At 43.0% G+C, this 20957-nt stretch overlaps 1 protein-coding gene across 1 annotated transcript in view; it reads right to left on the bottom strand.

Annotated features, from left to right (window-relative positions):
* PKP4 (plakophilin 4) overlaps positions 1-20957 on the bottom strand; it is a 204390-nt gene that overhangs the window by 104014 nt on the left and 79419 nt on the right. Inside the window, exon 3 of the mRNA XM_069982735.1 lies at positions 50-162. Within this exon, the coding sequence (XP_069838836.1) occupies positions 50-162 (113 nt within the window). The remainder of the gene's footprint in view (positions 1-49; positions 163-20957) is intronic.

The following is a 20957-nucleotide window of genomic DNA, read 5'->3' as shown; positions in this document are numbered from 1 at the left end:
AATGGCCATTTCACAGTATGGGAGCAAACAGAGTCATTAAAATGTGTACCTTACGCTGGCGATGCTCGGCGACTCGGCTCCCAGTCTGCATCTTTCTAGCTGATTGGCAACAATTTGTCTCTCCACCTCCAGCTCTCTGGTGAGCCGTTCAAATTGCAGCTCCTGGAATTTCAAGAAAATGAGAAAGAAGCCTCAGGTGAAGTGCAAAATACTCTGATTCATGCACAGAAGACCATGGGGGAGAAATCGGCAAGGCTCTGCCGTCAGCCAAGGGGCCACAACCCATCTGCCGGCAGGACTGCACACAACACACATTCATTATCAGTTTTATAAGGGAGACCGCTCTGACAGATCGCTGCACGCTGAGCGTTTCATGGATTATTATTGACCTTTATCTGCGATTCACAAGCGCAGGGGAGTTTGGCGGCTCTCCCTCTCTAATGTGAGAGTCTACCGGCTAATGGACGGACAGAAATTCATAACATCGTGCAGGGAAATTTGGAGATGGATGGAGATACAGAGGAAATGAATAATTCCGACAGAAAATAAAACGTGCTGGTTTAAATTAAACGCAGGTAGCATTTAAAGGGGTGCTCCAGGGAAAATCTTTTTTCTTTAAAATCAACTGGTTTCAGAAAGTTATACAGATTTGTAATTTAATACTATTTAAAAATCTCAAGTCCTCCAGTATTTATCAGCTGCTGTATGTCCTGCAGGAAGTGGAGTATTCTTTCCAGTCTGACACAGTGCTCTCTGCTGCCACTTCTGTCCATGACCTCTCGCCATAGAAAACCTCTCCTGCTCTACACAATTCCCGACACAGGCAGAGGTGGCAGCAGAGAGTATCGTCACCACTTCCTGCAGGATATACAGCAACTGATAAGTATGGGAAGACTTGATATTTTTAAATAGAAGTAAATTACAAATCTATATAAAACTTTCTGAAACCAGTTGATTTGAAAGAAAAAGATTTTCACCGGAGTACCGCTTTAATAGGGTTCATGCAGGGAGGAAAAAAAAGTTACTTTTACAAATAGTAATATTAAAATTTTCACTTTGAAAACGGGCCTTTAAAAATGTAAAAGAAAAAAAAAACAACCTAGACACGAACTACTTGTGCCTAGAGTTTTAATTCATTCATGTGTTACCATGGTAACAGACTACAAACCAACCCTGTGTAGTCACATCTTGCACTCAGACTCCTACTGTCTCATATCTAGTTAACTCCCTGAGCTTTAAGCATTACTATCAAAACTTTTGACGTGTCTCTGTGACATTTTTAAAGTTTATACCGGTCACAGGGTGAATGTTCAGACCCCAATTGATCGCTAAATACCGCCAGGAGATAAGACATGACTGAGCGCTTCCGTCTCATTGTCTTAAGTTTTTGGTGCCCATCTTATGCATCAGGATGGGAAAAGCAGCAATATGCAGATTGAAGCACTCAACAAAGTGCTTCTCTCTACTACATGTAGCAATCAGTTGTGATCTCAACCAATTTTTTTTAAACACCTGTATCCGCTTACATCAATGTCTTCCAACCCAGGTCTATGTTGGGGAATGTGTCGGATGAATGGGGTCACATTACAAACCCAGGAGTCCATCCTGGATATAATTCTGGTGACTGCCTGGTTGAGGTTGCAGTAAAGAACAGGTTGCAACAGGATCCTATTCACATTCATTAGCATGAAGCAAGACACATCGCTTCTTGGTTGTGTGAGCCTTTTCATGTCCAAAACTGCTGTGTAACAACCACCTAAGGGCTTATTCCCAGGTTCCACGAAACACAGAACTTACAGAAGGGAAGCCCTGTAGTGGATTCTTTCCCCGCCTGGTATCATTTACCAATATGATGCTGGGAGCGGGAAAAACGTTTAAATCTTTGCAGCTCTGTCATTACAGTGCCACAGAGATTCAAACCCAGGGAAAGAATCCAATAAAGGGTTTCCCCGTCCATAGCTTCTGTGTTTCACGGAACCTGGGAATAAGCCCTTAAAGGGGTTTCCAGGATTATAAGGAGTTTTCCTCATACCACCGTTTGTTAGACTGTGTGTGGTTTTACAACTTTGCTCCGTTCACTTCAATGGAACTAAGCAGCAATACCACCCGTAAACTGTAGGGCGGCACTGTTTCTAGAAGAAATCTGCTATGTTTTACAATCTTTAATAAACCCTCGAATGCATATGTGTGGCTGAAGACGTTATAAGGGAAATTGAGACCCCTGGTTGAGTCAGTACTTGCAGCCATAGTATGGGGAAAAAGAAAAAAAAAGTATGAACCACAAGGTATAACGTTGCATATTTTATTCCATTATGACAAAGCTTTATTTATATAAGACCGGTCACACAATAAAATAAGAAAGTAATTATAAAGACAAACAGCGTCCTTATAGCTGCCTCTAAAGGAAAGGCGGCCATTGTTAATGCGGGGTCTAAAACATTCAGGATTTGTGTGTATTAATTTCTCAGGCGGTATAATCTATTTTCTCTGTACACGGTTCCACACCGCTGTTCACACAATCTGCATTTATTCTAAATTATCCGAATAATAACGTTTATTATGACCAAAGCGGACTCAGAAAATAGAAAAAAAAAAAAAGAAAAAAAAAAAAAAAAAAAGAATAGAATGGGAGTGCGGAGTATTTTAAATAATTTTTTTCCCTGTTGTACATGTACATCCCTTCCCCCCTTACAAATGAACATTTGCATATATCAGCCAAAATTGTGCAAATCTCCTCCCACTACTGTCACTGATTCATTCATGTGCAACCTGGTGCTTGGAGGAGATAGCAGGAATCCAGCAGCCTTACAGCGAGCGGGAAAACAATGTAAGATGCAATATTTTATCCATGTCGCCCTCAGACATCAGAAACATTGCAGAGTATTTAAAAAAAAAACAAAAAAACACAACATTGACAATATAGTAAACACGGCGAAGAATGGGCGAGAAAAAGTCAGCAGTCTGCAAAGCTTTACATATCCTACAGCTAGGTTCACTCTTGTGGGGGAACTCCAGCTAATCTACATATGCTGAAAATTCCTGGAACCAGTTCTTTCAGTAGGTCATGTGATCTTGTGGTGACCCCCTTGAAACTACATGTGTTTATATGCTCTTAATGGGGTCACCATCTCAGTCAGAAGTTCCTATATCAGGTGTCAAAGTTGTGGCCTTTCCGCTGTTGCAGAACTATAATTCCCATCATTCCTGGGCAGCCAAAGCTGTCTCACACTGTTCAGCCTCACTCACAGTATACTAACAGTCTCTAAGGGCCCTATTCCACCCGACGATTATCGTTCGCATAATCGTTAACGATAAACGATCCAAACGACCGCTATTACGAAAGACCTGAAATCGTTTGCCCATTTACATGGAACGATAATCGTTACTTATGATCGTTCTTGCGGTTGCTATTGCGTTCGTCACTATTGCGAACGACTGAACGACATCCTATTCAATGTGAAGGATTTGCGAACTAGCAACGATAAAAATAGGTCCAGGTCTTATTAAACGATCAACGATTTCTCATTCGGTCGTTAGTCGTTAACTGCTATTCAACCGAACGATTATCTTTTAGATTTGAACGATTTAACGATAATCTGAACGATAATCGTCCGGTGGAATAGGGCCCTTAGCTTATTCAGCGATCTACAGAGATGACTGCACTGTCTGCTCAGCAGGCAGAGATGGCGCTGGTTCTAGCTGCCGATGTGATGCCATGCAGATACATCATGGGACTGAGAGCTGATTTGAAAGGAAAGAATACAGTTTGCATTCAGAAAGTAAAGATGGTGGCTGACCACAGGTCATATAACTCATGACATGATGCATTATTGAAATTCGCGGATGCAGCAGAGCGGGGCTGAAACAGATGACACTTCAGGAAGTGTGAGCGTGAGCCTGTATTATATAAGCAAAAGAAAAACTAAGGGAATGATTCTTTAAGCCACAAAGAATAAATGGAGCTGAATGGTCTGCTGTATGACTGATTCAAACTGCTTTTAATTGGGTCTACAGGGTTTCTGTCCAGTGTCTGCCATCTAGGGACTGCCTGAAGCATTCTCACTATTTTAGGCTGCGCTCACACTACGTATATTGCAGTCAGTTTATGTATATTTCAGTCAGTATTGCAACCAAAACCAGGAGTGGATTAAAAACACAGAAAGGCTCTGTTCACACAATGTTGAAATTGAGTGGATGGCTGCCATTTAATGGCAAATATTTGCTGTTATTTTAGAACAACGGCTGTTATATTGAAATAATGGCCGTTATTTACCGTTATATGGCGGCCATCCACTCAATTTCAACATTGTGTGAACAGATCCTTTCTGTGTTTTTAATCCACTCCTGGTTTTGGTTGCAATACTGACTGAAATATACGTAGTGTGAAACCAGCCTAAGAGAACATGCAACAGCGTACCTACAGTAGTGTGAACCCAAGTACTCCACCAGTGTCTAATATTCCAAGATGGCTTCAGGTTATCACAGCAGGTAGGTGCAGTATTGCAGCTCAGTTTCATTGAAGTAAATAGAGCTGTATTGTAATACCACCCACAACCTGAGGACAGGGGTGGTGCTGATCTGGCATGAAAGTATCTGTGCTTTTTCCTACTCCTTTAAGCAATACTCCTAAGGAATAAAATATGCAATTTCTCTTGTACTAGTCAAACAATCAGAGCATCCTTCCTTTGAGAAAGTGGAACTGTTGACCTGTCGCTCCTATCGATATTGCTGAACTGGATCTACTCAAGCACAGCTCCCAGTTTAATGGTATGTGCCACATGACTGTGGAGACACCCCGGTGCTATGGAGTGACCTTTTCTATTCCTTAAAGGAGAACATTTTGTTTCATTAAAAAAAAAAAAATCACGAGTATCTTACATTCATGTGATTTTCTTATGACAAAGGAGGAAACAAAAAAAAGTTACACAACATGGTTTCTAGAAGAAAGGCGATGTATGGATGGTACACTGCAATCATACAGGGCTGCTGTTTAAAAGCACCTCGGGATTGGCAGAGATCAAAGCATTCAGATTCCCACTGATCCACAGCTCACCACCTATCCAGTGTATAAGAGATAACTTCTTGAGACTGGAATAAGGGTACGTCCATAAATACAGGATCTGCAGCAGATTTGATGGCTCAGATATCAATGTAACTAAATAACTCAACACAGCATCAAATCTGCTGCTGATCCTGTATGTGTAAATGCACCCTTAAGGAACAATTTATTCAAACAGAAAGATTAAAGGGGAACCATCAGCAGGCTGCTCCTTCTAGTGATAACCATTGGAGAAGGTGGGCCGGGTGACGCGGCAGTGCTCCTAACTGTGTACCAAAAAGAAGATTACTCTGACTAACAGCGCGGGATCGGCACCAAGGAGGAAGGTAACACACAGCTTCCTCCTCAGCATCCCGGGTGCTAAAAGGAGCTATCAGCAGGTGAGATCAGTCTAACTTGCTGATAGTTCCCCTTTAACTTCATAATTTTTTTTTTTTATTGTTCCAATGTAGCTAAAATGAAAACTATAATTTGTGTCTCCATGGTAACAGACTACAAACAAACCTTATGTAGTCTGATCATTCAGTCAGACCAAATATCAGCGTCCACTTCTCAATTCTTTTTACCACTAACAATGTATTGTTCGCGTCCTAAATAACCCTTGCAGGACGCAACGCATCACGGCCATCATTGGTTCCCAGGAGAGCGATGCCCCTTGTGCCCTTAGATTAGTTAATGGGTTGTGTTATTATCTCCCTGTACTCATTCAGCCCATAAAGCGGCAGGCTCCATCGTATCCTCGCGTTGGCATATATTACAGGTGACAGGTTGGCGCATATCCTTGGCATTTCATGCTTGTCATTTATCCGAAGCCATTCCGGTAACAGCATTGACAGCGCCTAGGAGCTAAATAGAAGATTTATATGAAATGGAAGATCTCTGGGTAGAATTGGGCTATTCCTATCATCAGCAAAGGGTTAGACAAATGCAGATTGAATTTTCAACCCCTGTCATTATGAATATCTGTATCCACACTGCTCTGTACCACAGGGGGAAGCGAGTGACTTCATTATTTCCAAGAGGTATTCATGAGATGACACAATGTCAGCTGCACTTGGTAAGTCAAGGCATGGAGTGAATATTGATGTGCGATAAGGACTCTCCTACAGGACTGTCACAATCCCGGGCAAGGATCACCAGGGACCAGATAACATCGCCTCTTTATTTTACCAAAGCTGAAGACAGGGAACGGCCTCTAGACATGATCTACTGTAATGAGACTTTTTTTATCATCAGTATTAAACATGGAAATATAATAGATCACTGCATACTGCAATTGCTATTTACGTGTCATGTGTACTGCAATAAGAAATTGCTTTAAGGGGTTCTCCAGTTCAGTGATTTATTGTAGGGAAACTTTCTGCACCTTACGGACATGCTTTGGAATTTATTAAGTCATGTATTCCAGTTTGCCGGTGTAAAAAAAGTTCCATTTGCCTCACAATTTGTATTATCTTTTGAGGTATTACAGAGAGAAAAAAATAATGCTCCCTTAAATAAAATTATGTTTTATACCATATTTACTTTTATAAAGTTGTATTTATATACTAATAAATATTAAGTGGCAATAGTAAGGGGAGACACAGGCCTCTCTGCTGACACTAATGTTTGCATCAAGAACTGCAGGGTTGTCCAAGCCCTTGTCCTAACTGCCCCACTCTGATGAAGTGCTGCTGCCGACACAGCACTACAAATATAGAACCTCCCTTGGGAAAATGTATATTCTGTAAACGAAGGGAAGGGTTCTACTTGTGTTCCTATCCTCAGTGTTGAGATATGTTGGGTCACATGATCTAGTGGTGATCCCCTTGAAATTACAGGTGTTTATGTGCTCTTAATTGGGTCGCCATCTCAGCCAGAACCTTCCTATACCAGTGGTCAAAGTTGTGGTCTTTCAACTGTTGCTAAACTACAATATCCATCATGCCTGGAGAGCCAAAGCTGTGTCCTATGATTAACTCCACAGGGGGAGGCAAAAACTTCCATTATAGTTTATGATTATGCAGCTTTGGTCACACAGTTATAATGGATAAAATGTGAACCCAGCTATATGGTCAGTCATGAACATTTATCAACCCTCCTCTGGAAAGGTGGTGGGTTTGGAGCTATTTAGACTCCTACTTATCTTTTCTCTCCTACTTAGAGTATAAATGTTTAAAGGAGTATTCTGAACAAAACTCATCCAATATCCACAAGGTAGGAGACGTATCAGATCTCTGAGCCCCTGTGATCACAAGGACGGGGCACGGCTTCCCTTGTTTTGAACGGACCAGAGCACTGCAACTCCATTCAGTGTTGTTGGCTTCTCCATAGACAATGAAGGGAGCTGGGATCGCCATGCCAGAGTCAACAATCCGCAAAAGAAAGGAGTTAGTTTCCGGATTGGCCAGTATGATCTGACAGTTCTCCCTTAGCTTAACTCGGAAGACCCCTTTAATGTTATTGGTTGGAGTACCCACTTAAAGTGACTGTACCACCAGGCCCAGGCTGAAGCACTGGAGGCGGGCCGACCCACCCTTAGTGAGAGGAAACCCTAGCCCCGATATGATACGGTTTTATTGATTCTAATGGAGTCACGTCATAGAGGGGCTGGGGTTACTTCGCACTGGGGGTGGGTCGGCCCGCCTCCAGTGCTTCAGCCTGGGCCTGGTGGGACAGTCACTTTAAGAGCAAAGTCCTACACTATGTCTATGGCAGGCAGATGAAGCGTCGGATGCTGTGACCAATGGCCACCACATAGGCAGCGGCAATTGGTAGCTGCAATGAAAGTCTTGACCCTCTGTATATAAGAGCTATAACATGTAGTGAGCCGTGTACCAGTGTCACCAGCATAAGGTCACAACATGGTGATCGATCAACGTGGCAGGTCTGTGGGAGGTTCAATGATTTAGGCATCAAATAAGCCATAAGGAACAGGACTTGCCATTCAGGATGACCATCCATTATATCCCTTCAGGCTTGAGCGGCATCCAGTGATGTAGATAACCTGACATAATAATTGTATCCATCCTTTCCTGGAGATGACAATCAGCAGGCAATATGGAATTACCATAATATAAAAGCGCGGCTTATACAGACGCTATACGACCTTGAAGAGTCATGTGACTGAGCGGCGTAGATTATAATGCCGACCACATTCACCTGATTAGGTTAATGCAAATCCACAGAGGCCGCGCGGACATATTTTTTCTCCTCGGTGAACAGTTAAAATCGCATTATAATAATCAGTTCCCTAAATGTAAATTCCTATTCTGTCAAAAGGAGAAAAAAAAATTATAGATGCTTATTAAAAGGGGACGGCTCATAAGAATATCTAATGCTACACTATAAAGTTCTAAAGCAGAATCCTGGCCGCATTGTATATTCTCATACAATCAGATCTTTATGGAAAACGAGGTCAAATGCTGGACCGTTCCCCCGACTGAGAAGTCACCTAATAAGATACATATCTAAAAGGTCACCACGTTATAGAAGAGTCATCCGATGGGACTCGCCAACTGTGTGAATGAAAACATACGCACATTCGGCTAAGCTGCAAGAAGGGTGAATAGTGATCGGCCTAACCATCATTAGGCCAACAGGTATAGATGGTGGGGATTCCTAAAAGGGTCTCTGGTTGTGTTCCACTGGACCTTTAGGGTGCGTTCACACCTACAGGATCTGCAGCAGATTTGATGCTGTGTTCAGTTATTTAAATGAAATCTGCTGCAGAAAATCAGCTGCAGATCCTGTAGGTGTGAACGCACCATTAAAGAATATAATCCATTACCTGCCAACCCTACAGTCAGCTTCTCTAGCTTCCAGTAGGGTAGGCAGGCAACGGATTATCTTGTTTAAAGGCAAATCCGCTGTGATAAAGCAGACACATTAGGCTTAACTGTAGCGGATATCGCAGCAGATTTCACTGCGAGACTCACAGCATGAAATACACGGTGAATTCAGTCAGTGTAAACGCTGTCTTAGGGCTTATTCTCACATCCTGTATTCCATTAATATTACGGACGGAGAAGCCCTGTAGACGACTCTTTCCTGCCCGGTACCATGTACCAATATGATGCCAGGAGCAGAGAAAGTGTCTAAACCACCACAGCACTGGCTAAGTATGTAGACAAAGAAACAAAAAACTGTGGTGTGAACACAGTCTTACCTGACTTTATAAAAAGAACAGCCTGAACTGCCGGTAGGCCATCAATACCAAATCAGAAGGGCTCTGACAGCAGGCACTCAGATGGAAGACAGTAAGGGGCATGATGAGTATTGTAGTATTTTAACAGCTGGAGGGCTGAAGGTTCCCCATCCCTGGTCTACAGGGTTAATAGAAATTCTTTCTAAAGTACATGTACAATCCGCCCCTCAGGCCAATTTTCTGCGGATTTTTTTTTTGCAGCATGTAAAGGGGGGAGGGGACGGAGATCTCGGGAACTGTACAGTCAGAAAACCTGATCTTCACCAGTTATAAAAGGTATATGTAGAATGTATTGCTGGGTCACCCTGCAAATATCCCTGCACACATATACCACCGGCTCCCTTAGTGAGGAAGAAATTATTCTTCTCCATCACAAATTTAAAGAATATTTCATAAATCCTTGTTTTTAGCCCATTTTATATAATTCCAGCACTTGACAGACCCATAATCTGCTCAAGAAGTCTTTATGATAAGTCTCACTCCATGTTCTAGGATCCTTCACGCTGGATAATGACTGTGATCGGGAGGCTTTGCAGCAAGTCATTCAAGTCAAGTTTAGGATAAACCTCTATTCAGACTAGGGGTTGTGATGTATGCACTGAAAGTGTGAGGGACACCTGCTCCACATGCTGTACAAGGCCACTTTAGGCCTCACACGTCCTGCAATCATAGATCAACTTATTGCCCATTGGTTTCTATTAAGCTATTCACAAATTCCGTCCTATTGTGGATCTGCAATCCATACTGCAAAAAAATAGGACCTGTCCCAGTGCGAACTGTAAATGTGGTATGAATTACCAATAGAAGTCTATGGGATCCGTGTTTTTTGCGGACGTCACATCTGTCACGTCTGTGAAAAACGCACATCAAATCTAAGGCAACTTTTTTTTTTTTTTTTTAATCACTTCACCATTTTCGTGGATGTGGATACAGATGCACTACAGATGCAATCATGGACCACAGAGTACAAATAGCGGACATGAAAAAAAAATCACTGAACATGTGAATGAGGCCTTAGGGAGTTCAGGCTGTTGCCAGTGGGTGATGCATTTTCCCTTCTCATTGTAACATGAAGTGAATCACTCAGCATATTATTACTTTCTGGGGGAATGAGGCTTTAGGCTATGTTCACACTACGTAAAAGTACAGCCATTGTTGCAGATGGCAACAACGGCCGTACTTTGTGCGGAGTGGAACAGTGCCTTACTTTCAATGGGATCCTGGCCGGAGCCTATACACATCGTATACGTTCCGGCCGGGATCCCATACGGGCCGCAAATAACTGACATGTCAGTTTTCTGCAGCCGGAATTCAGTGAATTCCGGCCGCAGAAAGACCTGTCAGTTCACACTATGAAGTGAGCGGCTCCGGCTGCATGCTTCACTGTGTGCTATGGGAAGCTCTGATGCGGGCGGGCGCTGATGCACCCGCATCAGAGCTCTGCAGCCGGACGGATCATCCGGCCGGTACTTAAGTACCGGCCGCGATGATCCAGGCACAGACCGGCCGTTCCGTGACCCGGCCGGGGTCACTGAACGGCCGGTCTGATACGTTGTGTGAACATAGCCTTAAAGGAGAAGTTCGATTAAATTTTTTATTAAAGTACTGTATTGCTCTTCAAAAGTTATACAAATCCCCATTATACACTTATTACGGGAAATGCCTATAAAGTGCTTTTTTCCTGCACTTACTACTTCATCAAGGCTTCACTTTCTGGATAACATGGTGATGTCACTTCCTGGATAACATGGTGATGTCACTTCCTGACTCCCAGAGCTGTGCGGGCTGTGGCTGCTGGAGAGGATGATGGCAGAGGGATGCTCAGTGTCCCTCCAATGCCCTGTGTCCTTCAGTGTTCCCCTGCCATCATCCTCTCCAGCAGCCACAGACCGCACAGCTCTGGGAGTCGGGTCGTGACATCACCATGTTATCCAGGAAGTGAAGCCTTGATGCAGAAGTGTGGGGAAAAAAAGCACTTTATAAGCATATCCCGTAATAAGTGTATATTGGGGATTTGTATAACTTTTGGGGGACAATACAATACTTTAATAAAAATTTTCACCGGACTTCTCCTTTAAGCCATTTTTATGGGACCTAGGATAGCACAACTGTCAGTGGTAGACTTACTATATACACAAAATAATTGCATTTGGTAAATCAAAGATTAACAGCTTATAGTAACCTGAGTGTACAGAGAAACAGTAATAACCAGAACTGGAAAGGTCAGCTTTACTATGCTTCAGGTTCCCAACATTGGTGGTAAATGATCACAGTTTATAAACTTTCCCTGGAGATTTTCATTTTAAACACATGCATGCTCCGCTAAACAAAGTGTACATGTGTAAGGACCAGTTCACACCGACTAAAACTGGCGGAATTCTCTGCCACGGAATGCCGGCAGCCACTGTGCCATACTGGCAGTCTATGGGAGGCTTGCGCGCCTCCTTTCTCCGTGTGGAAGAATTGACATGTCAATTCTTCCGAACGGAGAGAGGAGGCGCGTGAGCCTCCCATAGACTGCCAGTAAGACACGGAGGCTGGTGGAATTCCGCCAGTTTTACTCTGTGTGAACTGGCCCGTAGAAGAGGCAGATGAAATAGCTGTGGGCCAAACAAATGTATATACAACAAGTATGGTAGCCATGCAGATGTGACTGGCTGACAGCTCTCTCTCCCATTTCACTTATATGTTCTGAAATGGAGAGAGACTCAAATGGTGGTGGCTTACCTTCCAGAGGAAAAAAAGAATCAGAAAGCTAAAATTCTATGTGCCCTATCCTTCTCTCTTGTAGAAGGGCCTCCATACACAAAACGCAGTCACAGTTTTATCTAATGTGCACGGGAGCCTATAAAAGGACCTAGTTCTGTCTCTAGTACAATTCATATGTCTACCACTCTAAAGAATGCTAGAGTGCACAGTGAGGACATAACTACACATGCCTAATTGTTTCAGATATTCATTCTATGCAAATGCCACAACACTGGGTATTATGATTCTGTAAGTCCCTCAATAATTTTTCCAAGCTCAAGTGCCATAGAAGCTGTGCTGAGCATCAGAATGCATGCCACCTACCTCCCCCACCCCTCCCTGCATTTTAATCAACAAACAGTGCAGAAAGCTAAACCCTGTACATCAATAAAGAGCAGGGAGGTGTGCATGCTGCAGCTCAGCCTGGCCTCTATAACACTTGAGCTTGGAAGGAAAACATGATTTTATAACAGCCATCAGCTAAGAGACCGGTATCATTTGTTTTAGCTGACGGATTCATTTTTAATTTACAGAGTCCTATATACTAAGCATTTGCAAACTGGCAAAAATTTTCCAATATGTCTAAAAATACCCTAAGAGGTGAGCAAGCTGATCACACCCCTAGCAACCAATCAGATTCCACTTTTCATTCCTTACAGACTCTGTGGAAAAATAAAGGTGGCATCTGATTGGTTGCTAGGGGCAACAGCCAGTTTCACTTGACAACTCTCCCCCTACATAACCCTATTACACATACTGTCCACCTACTTAAGGACATTTTCCCATAAGAAATCATAGAAATGCAGACAATTGGTTCCACACCCCAAAAATAATGATTTATTATTCTGAATAACATGTAAAAGTAATGAAACAAACATTCAGAAACAGCAGAATATGTGATATTATAAGTTACTATACAGTAATGGAGAGGATGGGAAACACAAGGGCGGACAGAGACTGCAGGGAGCATGAAGGAATGAGCAGGGCAGATGTGGGCATATACATGCAGCACTCTCTGTCCGGGGAGAGAGGGGTTACTGCTATGGAGAGATTACCTCCACAGTCCTGTCCCCTGATGTAAGCCACAGCCTGAAGTGGATCTGCCATGATTTGGAAGGTGAGGGAGACTTCCTGGGTCAGAGTACAGGGCTGTAGACCCCGCTATGCAGACCATGCCCCTCCCCCACTCGCGCTCCCACCCAGTACAGGGAGCCCTTAAACCAAAGCAATGCTCTTAAACCAAGTCACAATTTTGAAAAACTGTGAGCTCTTAAACCAAAACGCTCTTAAACCAAGTTACTCTTAAACCAAGGTACCACTGTATATATATATATATATATTTTTTTTTTTTTTTAAATATGTTCTCTATTATGGATATGAGGCGACAACTAATATATGCATTAATTTACGCCTCAGGTGAAAAGCACACACTTCATAGCGGCCTGTAAGGCTTCCAGCAGAGAAGTAATTGATAGATGGCATGCTGGGCACTGTTACCTCAACATCAAGCTGACAGTTTTGCTTTATATTAATTTTCTATTAAAAAAAAAAAAAGCAAAGAGACAAGAGAAGCAGCAACCTACTAAAGTATCAATAGATCATCAAAGTAATAAGTCTGCCCCTCTGTGACAAGTGTCACGATGTCTTTGAGCTTGGCAGAAGCGCTTTCCGACTATTGTTTGGCAAACATCCTGTACCCTGGATGACCAAAGAGGACAGAATGGAAATATGTTCGCTGTTCATTAAAAATCTAGATTTATTTATAGGGATTTTACTTTTTAAAAATATATTGTCATAGTGGCATAATAAACTACATGGTGTTCGCTCACGTAGGACCCAATTTATAGGGGTATTCCAATCTACACTACTGTAGTTATATTTGTAAGACTTGCGTTAGTGCCACTGTCGTTTTTTCTTTTTTTCTTAATTTTTTTTTTGCAGAAATCCATAGTACAGGTGATTTTAAGAAACTTTGTAATTGGGTTTATTAGGCAAATATGCCATTATCTGCATTCAGAAAGACTTTCCCCAGTTCTCCCCCTGCCCCCCCCTCTCTCTCATTCACTGCTCATTATCAGGAAATCACGACTCTTACATCAGTCGGGCCCTGTGTAACCTATGGAGAGGAGAGGGGGGAGGGGGGTGAAGGGAGATTAGTCACCAGCAGAGAACAAAGGATTACACAGTGGGAGCTGTGTGGAAGCTGGTACTCAGAGGTCAGTGCTGACTTCAGAGGAGATAGTCCGGTGATGTAGCTGTATATTAACTCTTTGTTGTCCTTTTTTGATGCCTCATCTCCCTCCACCCCTCCCCTCTCCATAGAAAACCATGAAGACAGGGGGGAGAGCTTCAAACTGCTTTTTCATGATAAAAATGCATTGGCTGAGTGGGCTGTCATTTAACCTGTTAAGGACACATGACGTACCGGTACGTCATGTGTCCGCAAGAGGTGTTCAGAGCGGGGCCGCGCGGCGGCCGCGTTCTGAACCGCCGCGATCCCGGGTGCTGCGTGTAGCCCGGGGTCGCAGCTATTAGCGGGCACGGTCTGATCGCAGTGCCCACTAATTAAGTAATCAGAGGCAGCTGTCAAAGTTGACAGCTGCATCCGATCACTTGTATGCAGCCGTCCCTGGTGTCTAGTGGCGGAGATCGTCGTCCCGGAGGAGCGATCTCTGTGTCTTTTACCTGCCAGGGTCCGCTCCAAGATGGCGCTGACCCCAGCTCAGCACTTGGTTGTGTTCGGCTGCAGCAGCTAAAAGCAATCAAGTGCCTATCTAATCGATCTATGCTGTATAAGTATATACAGCATAGATCAATGAGAGATCTGAGTGCATATACTAGAAGTCCCCCGGGGGGAGTAACCCTAACCCCAGGGGAGTAACCCTAACCCCAGGGGGGCTTCTAGTATATGTGTAAAAAAAAAAAAAAAAAAAGTGTTGTTGTTGTTAATAAAAAGCCCCCTCCCCTAATAAAAGTCTGAATCATCCCCCTTTCCCCATGTTATAAATAAAAATAAATAAACATATTTGCTATCGCCGCTTGCGTAATCACCCGAACTATTAATTAATCACATTCCTGATCTCGCACGGTAAACGGCATAAGCGCAAAAAAAATCCCAAAGTGCAAAATTGCCCATTTTTGGTCGCATCAAATCCAGAAAAAATGTAATAAAAAGCGATCAAAAAGTCGTATATGCGCAATCAAGTTACCGATAGAAAGAAAGATCATGGCACAAAAAATGACACCTGACACAGCCCTATAGACCAAAGGATAAAAGCGCTATAAGCCTGGGAATGGAGCGATTTTAAGGAACGTATATTTGTTAACAATGGTTTGAATTTTTTACAGGCCATCAGATAAAAGAAAAAGTTATACATGTTATATATCGTAATCGTAACAACTTGAGGAACATATGTAACAAGTCAGTTTTACCCCAGGGCGAATGGCGTAAAAACAAATCCCCCCCAAATAAACAAAATGCGTTTTTTTTGTTCAATTTCACCACACATTGAATTTTTTTCTGGTTTTGCAGTGTACTTTATGCAAAAATTCAGCCTGTCATTGCAAAGTACATTTAGTGACGCAATAAATAAGGGCTCATGTGGGTCTCTAGGTGGAAAAATGCAAGTGCTATGGCCTTTTAAGCACAAGGAGGAAAAAACGAAAACGCAAACACGAAAATTGGCTCCGTCCTTAAGAGGTTAAAAACTGTGGCAGCTGCAAGGAGCCGGCAGAATCGAGAAGAGCACCAGGGAGCGTGGACAGGCATGTATGAGGTTTATTATTTAACACTAAAAGCAAAGGCTGCACGGACATCGCTAGTGATATATACTGTATATCATATAATTATCTAGCAGATCGGCGCTCGCTTACATAAGTCGTCAGGCCGTGTAATACGGCCTTAAGGGCTCATTCACACGTTCTGTGCATGGTTCAGAAATACTGACAATGTGCAAAGGAACGAAGTTCAGAGCTTCTGGCATCATCATGAATGATGATGCCGGGAGTTCCGAATTCCGGCCCGTAATAATTATAGCTAGAAACAGCCGGAGAGCTTAAACAATACATCTTCTACCCCCCAGGCTAAACCTATTTTACTTCACCTTAACATTCCTGTTCCAGAGACGGGAGGAAGCTTCCGCATCCATACGTGTGTAATCAGAAGATGGATACCGATGATACCTGTGCATATTTATATCCCCGGCCTCCTCATCAACAAGTTGCTAAGGAGCAATCACTGGGGACTTGTTCCAGCCGTGACTTCACATCAAATAATCTGTCATTTACCTTCTCCAGGAACAATCGTAGCCTGAAACCCTAAACTTATCTAAATGTGCAGGACTCGCCTGATGGAAACATTGTGCGCTATGTCAACGGAACACAGTGGCTGCAACACCGGGCAACGGGCAGCTGATCTCCTCTATACACCACCGCCATGTCTCATCTCACACACAGTATGGCTGGACTGTATACACCTTGCTGGGATCCATATTTATTTCTCAGTATTGCAGCTTCTGCTTTTCATCAGGACAAGGTAACCTGACCATGTTTTAGTATAAGGGAAGTATCAATCCTTTTTATGTATTATATGAAACTAGGCATCCGGTGGATCAAGTGGTCACACTCTGCTATACAAGAGACAACCTCTCTGTGACTCACAGACTTATTCTGAATGCCATGGCATTTTTCACCAGTTTTCCCCTCTGCAGATGACTCCTCTTATTTGCAGTTGTTCCTGATCTAGTGGATGTAGATTGGCTGCTGTTTTGTCTCATATATACTTTACAAAACCTAGAAAGGGAGAGGATCCTGCTCCCCTACATCTCCATAGCACACTATAAGGCTCCGTTCACACGGACCAAAACAGGTGGAATCCTGCCAGCCTCCCTGTCATAATGACAGTCTATGGGAGGCTCGCGCGCCTCTTCTCTCAGCGTCTCTCCAGGCGGAGGAATGAACATGTTCATTCTTCAGCGTGGAGAGAGGAGGCGCCCAAGCCTCCCATAGACTGTCACTATGACAGGGAGGCTGGCGAAAATGTCCTGTTTTGCTCCATGTGCACGGAGCCTAAGAATAAACAACAGCATGTAGGACATTATAGAGAAGTACTGAGTAGTTTAAACTGCAAATAAATATAAAAAAAACAACAGCAGTGAATGCCTGACAGACACCAATAGCCCCCCCCCCCCCCCCCCAAGAGACCTCAGTGACTTTAAAGGGTCACAATCATAAAAAAAATTACATCACACTTTTGGGAGGATTTTTAATGGGATCTGCTGTGGTTGTTCCCAATGGAACTCCTCGTGCAAATGGAAAGCTAGCCTAACCTGATAGTGTCCTATTCCAGGGCCCGATCAACAATGTAAATGAGCACCGATCTGCCAGATCGACGCTTGTTTACTGGGCCTAATCCACGGCACGATAATCCTGTTACCGATGTCCTTGCAGCCCTTGTTTCATACTTAACCTATCCAGGCTGCAGGTCTTCTTGCGCTTCTTCTTTCTCCCGATCCCGCACGCAGCAGCCTGTCTGAACTGACAGACCGCTCAGCCAATCACTGGCCGCGGTGTTCCGGGCTGTCTGAAGCTGCTGCTCTGCGGGATCGGGAGAAGGAGTGCAGGAGAAGACCTGCAGCCTGGATAGGTAAAGTATGAGGTTTTTACATTGTAGCTCGTCCGCCGTGCATTGCTATTCCACATAGCCATGTTAATCGTTCTCTCTATTCCACGGGGCCATAATCGGCCGTATTGCTCCGTTGAATAGGCCCCTGAGAGTAAAAAAAGTTATTTCAGGAGGGAGTGAAAACTGGGTCTGATAAGTGTAGAGAGGCATTTTTCTCTGATAAGATATATATATATTGATATAAGACAAATACAAAGACAAATTTTCCATAACCTGCATAATAGTTGCAGTCTCTAGTCACCTGCAGATCTGAAGTACAATCTGCTCCTCTAATAGGAACATATATACATACATATATAAGAGGAACAGACCCCAAGCCTCAGACTGCAGTAATCTGTACGCCACGTTCTTACCTATTATACCCATTATTGTCAGATGCTGGATTCATTTTAACAATAAGAGTCTATAACCATTAAAAAAATCATTTAGAGCCCATTAAACGTTATGTATATAAGTGATGGCTGCAAGTATAATACCATTCTCCATACGCTATGAAGCAAACTACTTATTTTAATGCAGCTCGCATAAAGCAAAGCTCGGAGAATGGACTTATAGGATGGAGGAGATTTATTATAGGATGAAGGAGTATATGGCAGCTTCTCTGGCAGTTTAGGTTATTGCGTTCTCCAGTAAAGTGAATACAACCTGTATGTGTATGTGTATGTGTATATATATATATATATATATATATATATATATATATATATATATATATATATATATATATATATATATATATATATATATATATATATACACACACACACACACACAAATACATACATACATACACACATATATAGTGGTGCCTTGGATTTTGGATTACAAGCATAATTCGTTCTGGGACAGTGAGAAACAGCTGAATATGTGATATTATAAGTTACTGTACATAATAATAATCAGCATGTGGAGTATAATGTATAGTAACTGCATAAACCTGATAACACAGCAGCATTTTGTAGATACAGGATGCCGCTGCAGATCCCCATAATACAGGAGCGTAGTACAACAGGCTAGAATAGAGAAGCAGGGCTGCTGCCAGAGGTCTGTGTGGTCACATGATAGCAATGTGAAAGGTGGGAATCACAGAGATGTGCAGGAGGCACATTACAGCAGCAGTCAGTGTGTATAGTTGTGTGTTAGTGCAGGCACATTATAGCAGGAATGGAGAGGATGGGAAACACAAGGACTGCAGAGAGTATGAAAGAATGAGCAGGGCAAATGTGGGCACAGTTATAGCAGCACTCTCTATATGGGGAGAGAGGGGTTACAGCTATGGAGAGATTACCTCCACAGTCCTGTCCCCTGATGCAAGCCCCAGCCTGAAGTGGATATGCCATGATTTGGAAGGTGAGAGAGACTTTCTGGGTCAGAGTACAGGGCTGTAGACCCCGCTATGCAGACCATGCCCCTCCCCCACTCCCCCTCCCATCCAGTACAGGGAGCTCTTAAACCAAAGCAATGCTCTTAATCAAAGTTACAATTTTTAAAAACTGTGAGCTCTTCTTGCAAATATATATACCTCATAGTCCTCACTATATCCATGTATTGTACTTGTTATATGGATGAAGTCTCGGCACAGCTCTGCTGTATACATCATAGATAATAAATGCTGACAGTCCATCCAGCTGCTGCAAACAGAACAGTCGAGGTAGCTAAATGTCATGTGGGCATCATGGCAAGTAAAAGCCGGATTCTTAATCTGCCTCAGTGTCTGCTGAGCTGTCAGCTGTATGAGCTCAGAGCACAGCGTATACTGCACTCTCCTGGGACTATGATCGCCCCTAGGGCAGTGATCCACAGGTTAGAGACCAATGCTGTAAGGGCAGTGTTCCCAAAGCTGTGGCAAAACTACAACTCCCATCATGCCCTGACAGTCGAAGGGAGTAGTAATTAGAAAACTAAAGGTTGGAGACGACTGCTGGAGGGTATTATTGACATGTACATTCTGCGGTGATCTGTACAACAAGAGGCGGCATGGAGCAGATAGTGAGGATTATTCCCGGCAGAACTAGCAGCGTCCTCCGAGGAGCCTCCTGATAAGTAATGGTCATCTGTGGGTGATCAGTCTCATGACACAGCCAGCTCGGCACGCTAGCAGGCCAGATATACGCCTACAATATCTCTGGAGATATGAGCGGCTATGATGTATGGGAGAAACTTACTGTCTTTTACGCTTCCAGTAAATTCCAGGAATGCCGAAAAAAAATTCACTGTGTCAACTATACAGCACTGGGAATATATGGAGCGGTGAGGTGTCGGCACTGGTATTACACATAATAGATCACTTACCGAAAACTAAAAGGAAAAAAAAAAACATGCAGACATGCAACAAGTCCTGGCAGTAATCAGGACAAGGGGAAGAAAGTGTCTAATAAAAAAAAAAAAAAAAAAAAATATATATATATATATAAAAAAAAATAAATAACTTTTTATTTATTTATTTTTAGACACTTGCGAATTTTTCTTTTTACAGAAATCAATAGGTGTTGTGATTACAAGCAGTTTTTTTTTAAAGCTTTCTAAGTTTAAAGGAGAAGTCCGGCATATGATGGAATCCTGCAGTCAGCAGGGGGGAAATAAAGGCCGGCTGCGCCTCTCACCGCGGGCACGGTGTGAGGCAAGTTATAACTTACAATTAATTTACCCCCTGCAGGATTTTATAATCCGACGGACTTCTTTAAATCAACGTTATACGTATGGCCAAATTGTAGTCCATGCTCCCTCTAAGCCCATATTTGCTTAGAGGGACCAAACACAGGAAGTCCCAGTCCTTTTCACGCTCACATAAGGGAAGACACCTGTCCATCATTTAGTTTGTATATTAAACTGAGGGCAATTAACTTTTACGAATTATATTACCAGCTATACAACTTACTAGGAGACAATGCTCTTTGTTATGAAACAATTCAGTCAGTATAATGTCACTGTATGGTTACAGAGGTTTTATTGCTGTGTGACAGGAGAGCTGACCGTGCAATGTGAGCACCCACAGGATTCTCTACTACAGAATGTGGACACCAGCTGTGAAGACTTGTCTGTGCACGCTCAGGAATGGCTGTCAATCAATGCCAAGCCATGTCAGTGAGCAGGCAGAGGACTTGGTCTCTTTTTTGAACAGAGAAAAGACCAATTATCGGCGTGGAGGGGGCATGGACCACAGTCTGACAGAAGGGAGACACCAAGTGAGTAAAGACAGCTCCAATCTCTTGCACATACAGACTCACAATCACTTGTTGGTTGGAGGAACACTTTAATTTTCCTTCTAAGTCAAGAGTCTC

Source organism: Dendropsophus ebraccatus, chromosome 9 (assembly GCF_027789765.1).
Source record: "Dendropsophus ebraccatus isolate aDenEbr1 chromosome 9, aDenEbr1.pat, whole genome shotgun sequence".
NCBI classification, from domain to species: Eukaryota; Metazoa; Chordata; class Amphibia; order Anura; family Hylidae; genus Dendropsophus; species Dendropsophus ebraccatus.
The sequence above is the reverse complement of the archived record's forward strand: the minus strand, read 5'-3'. Positions and strand labels throughout refer to the sequence as shown.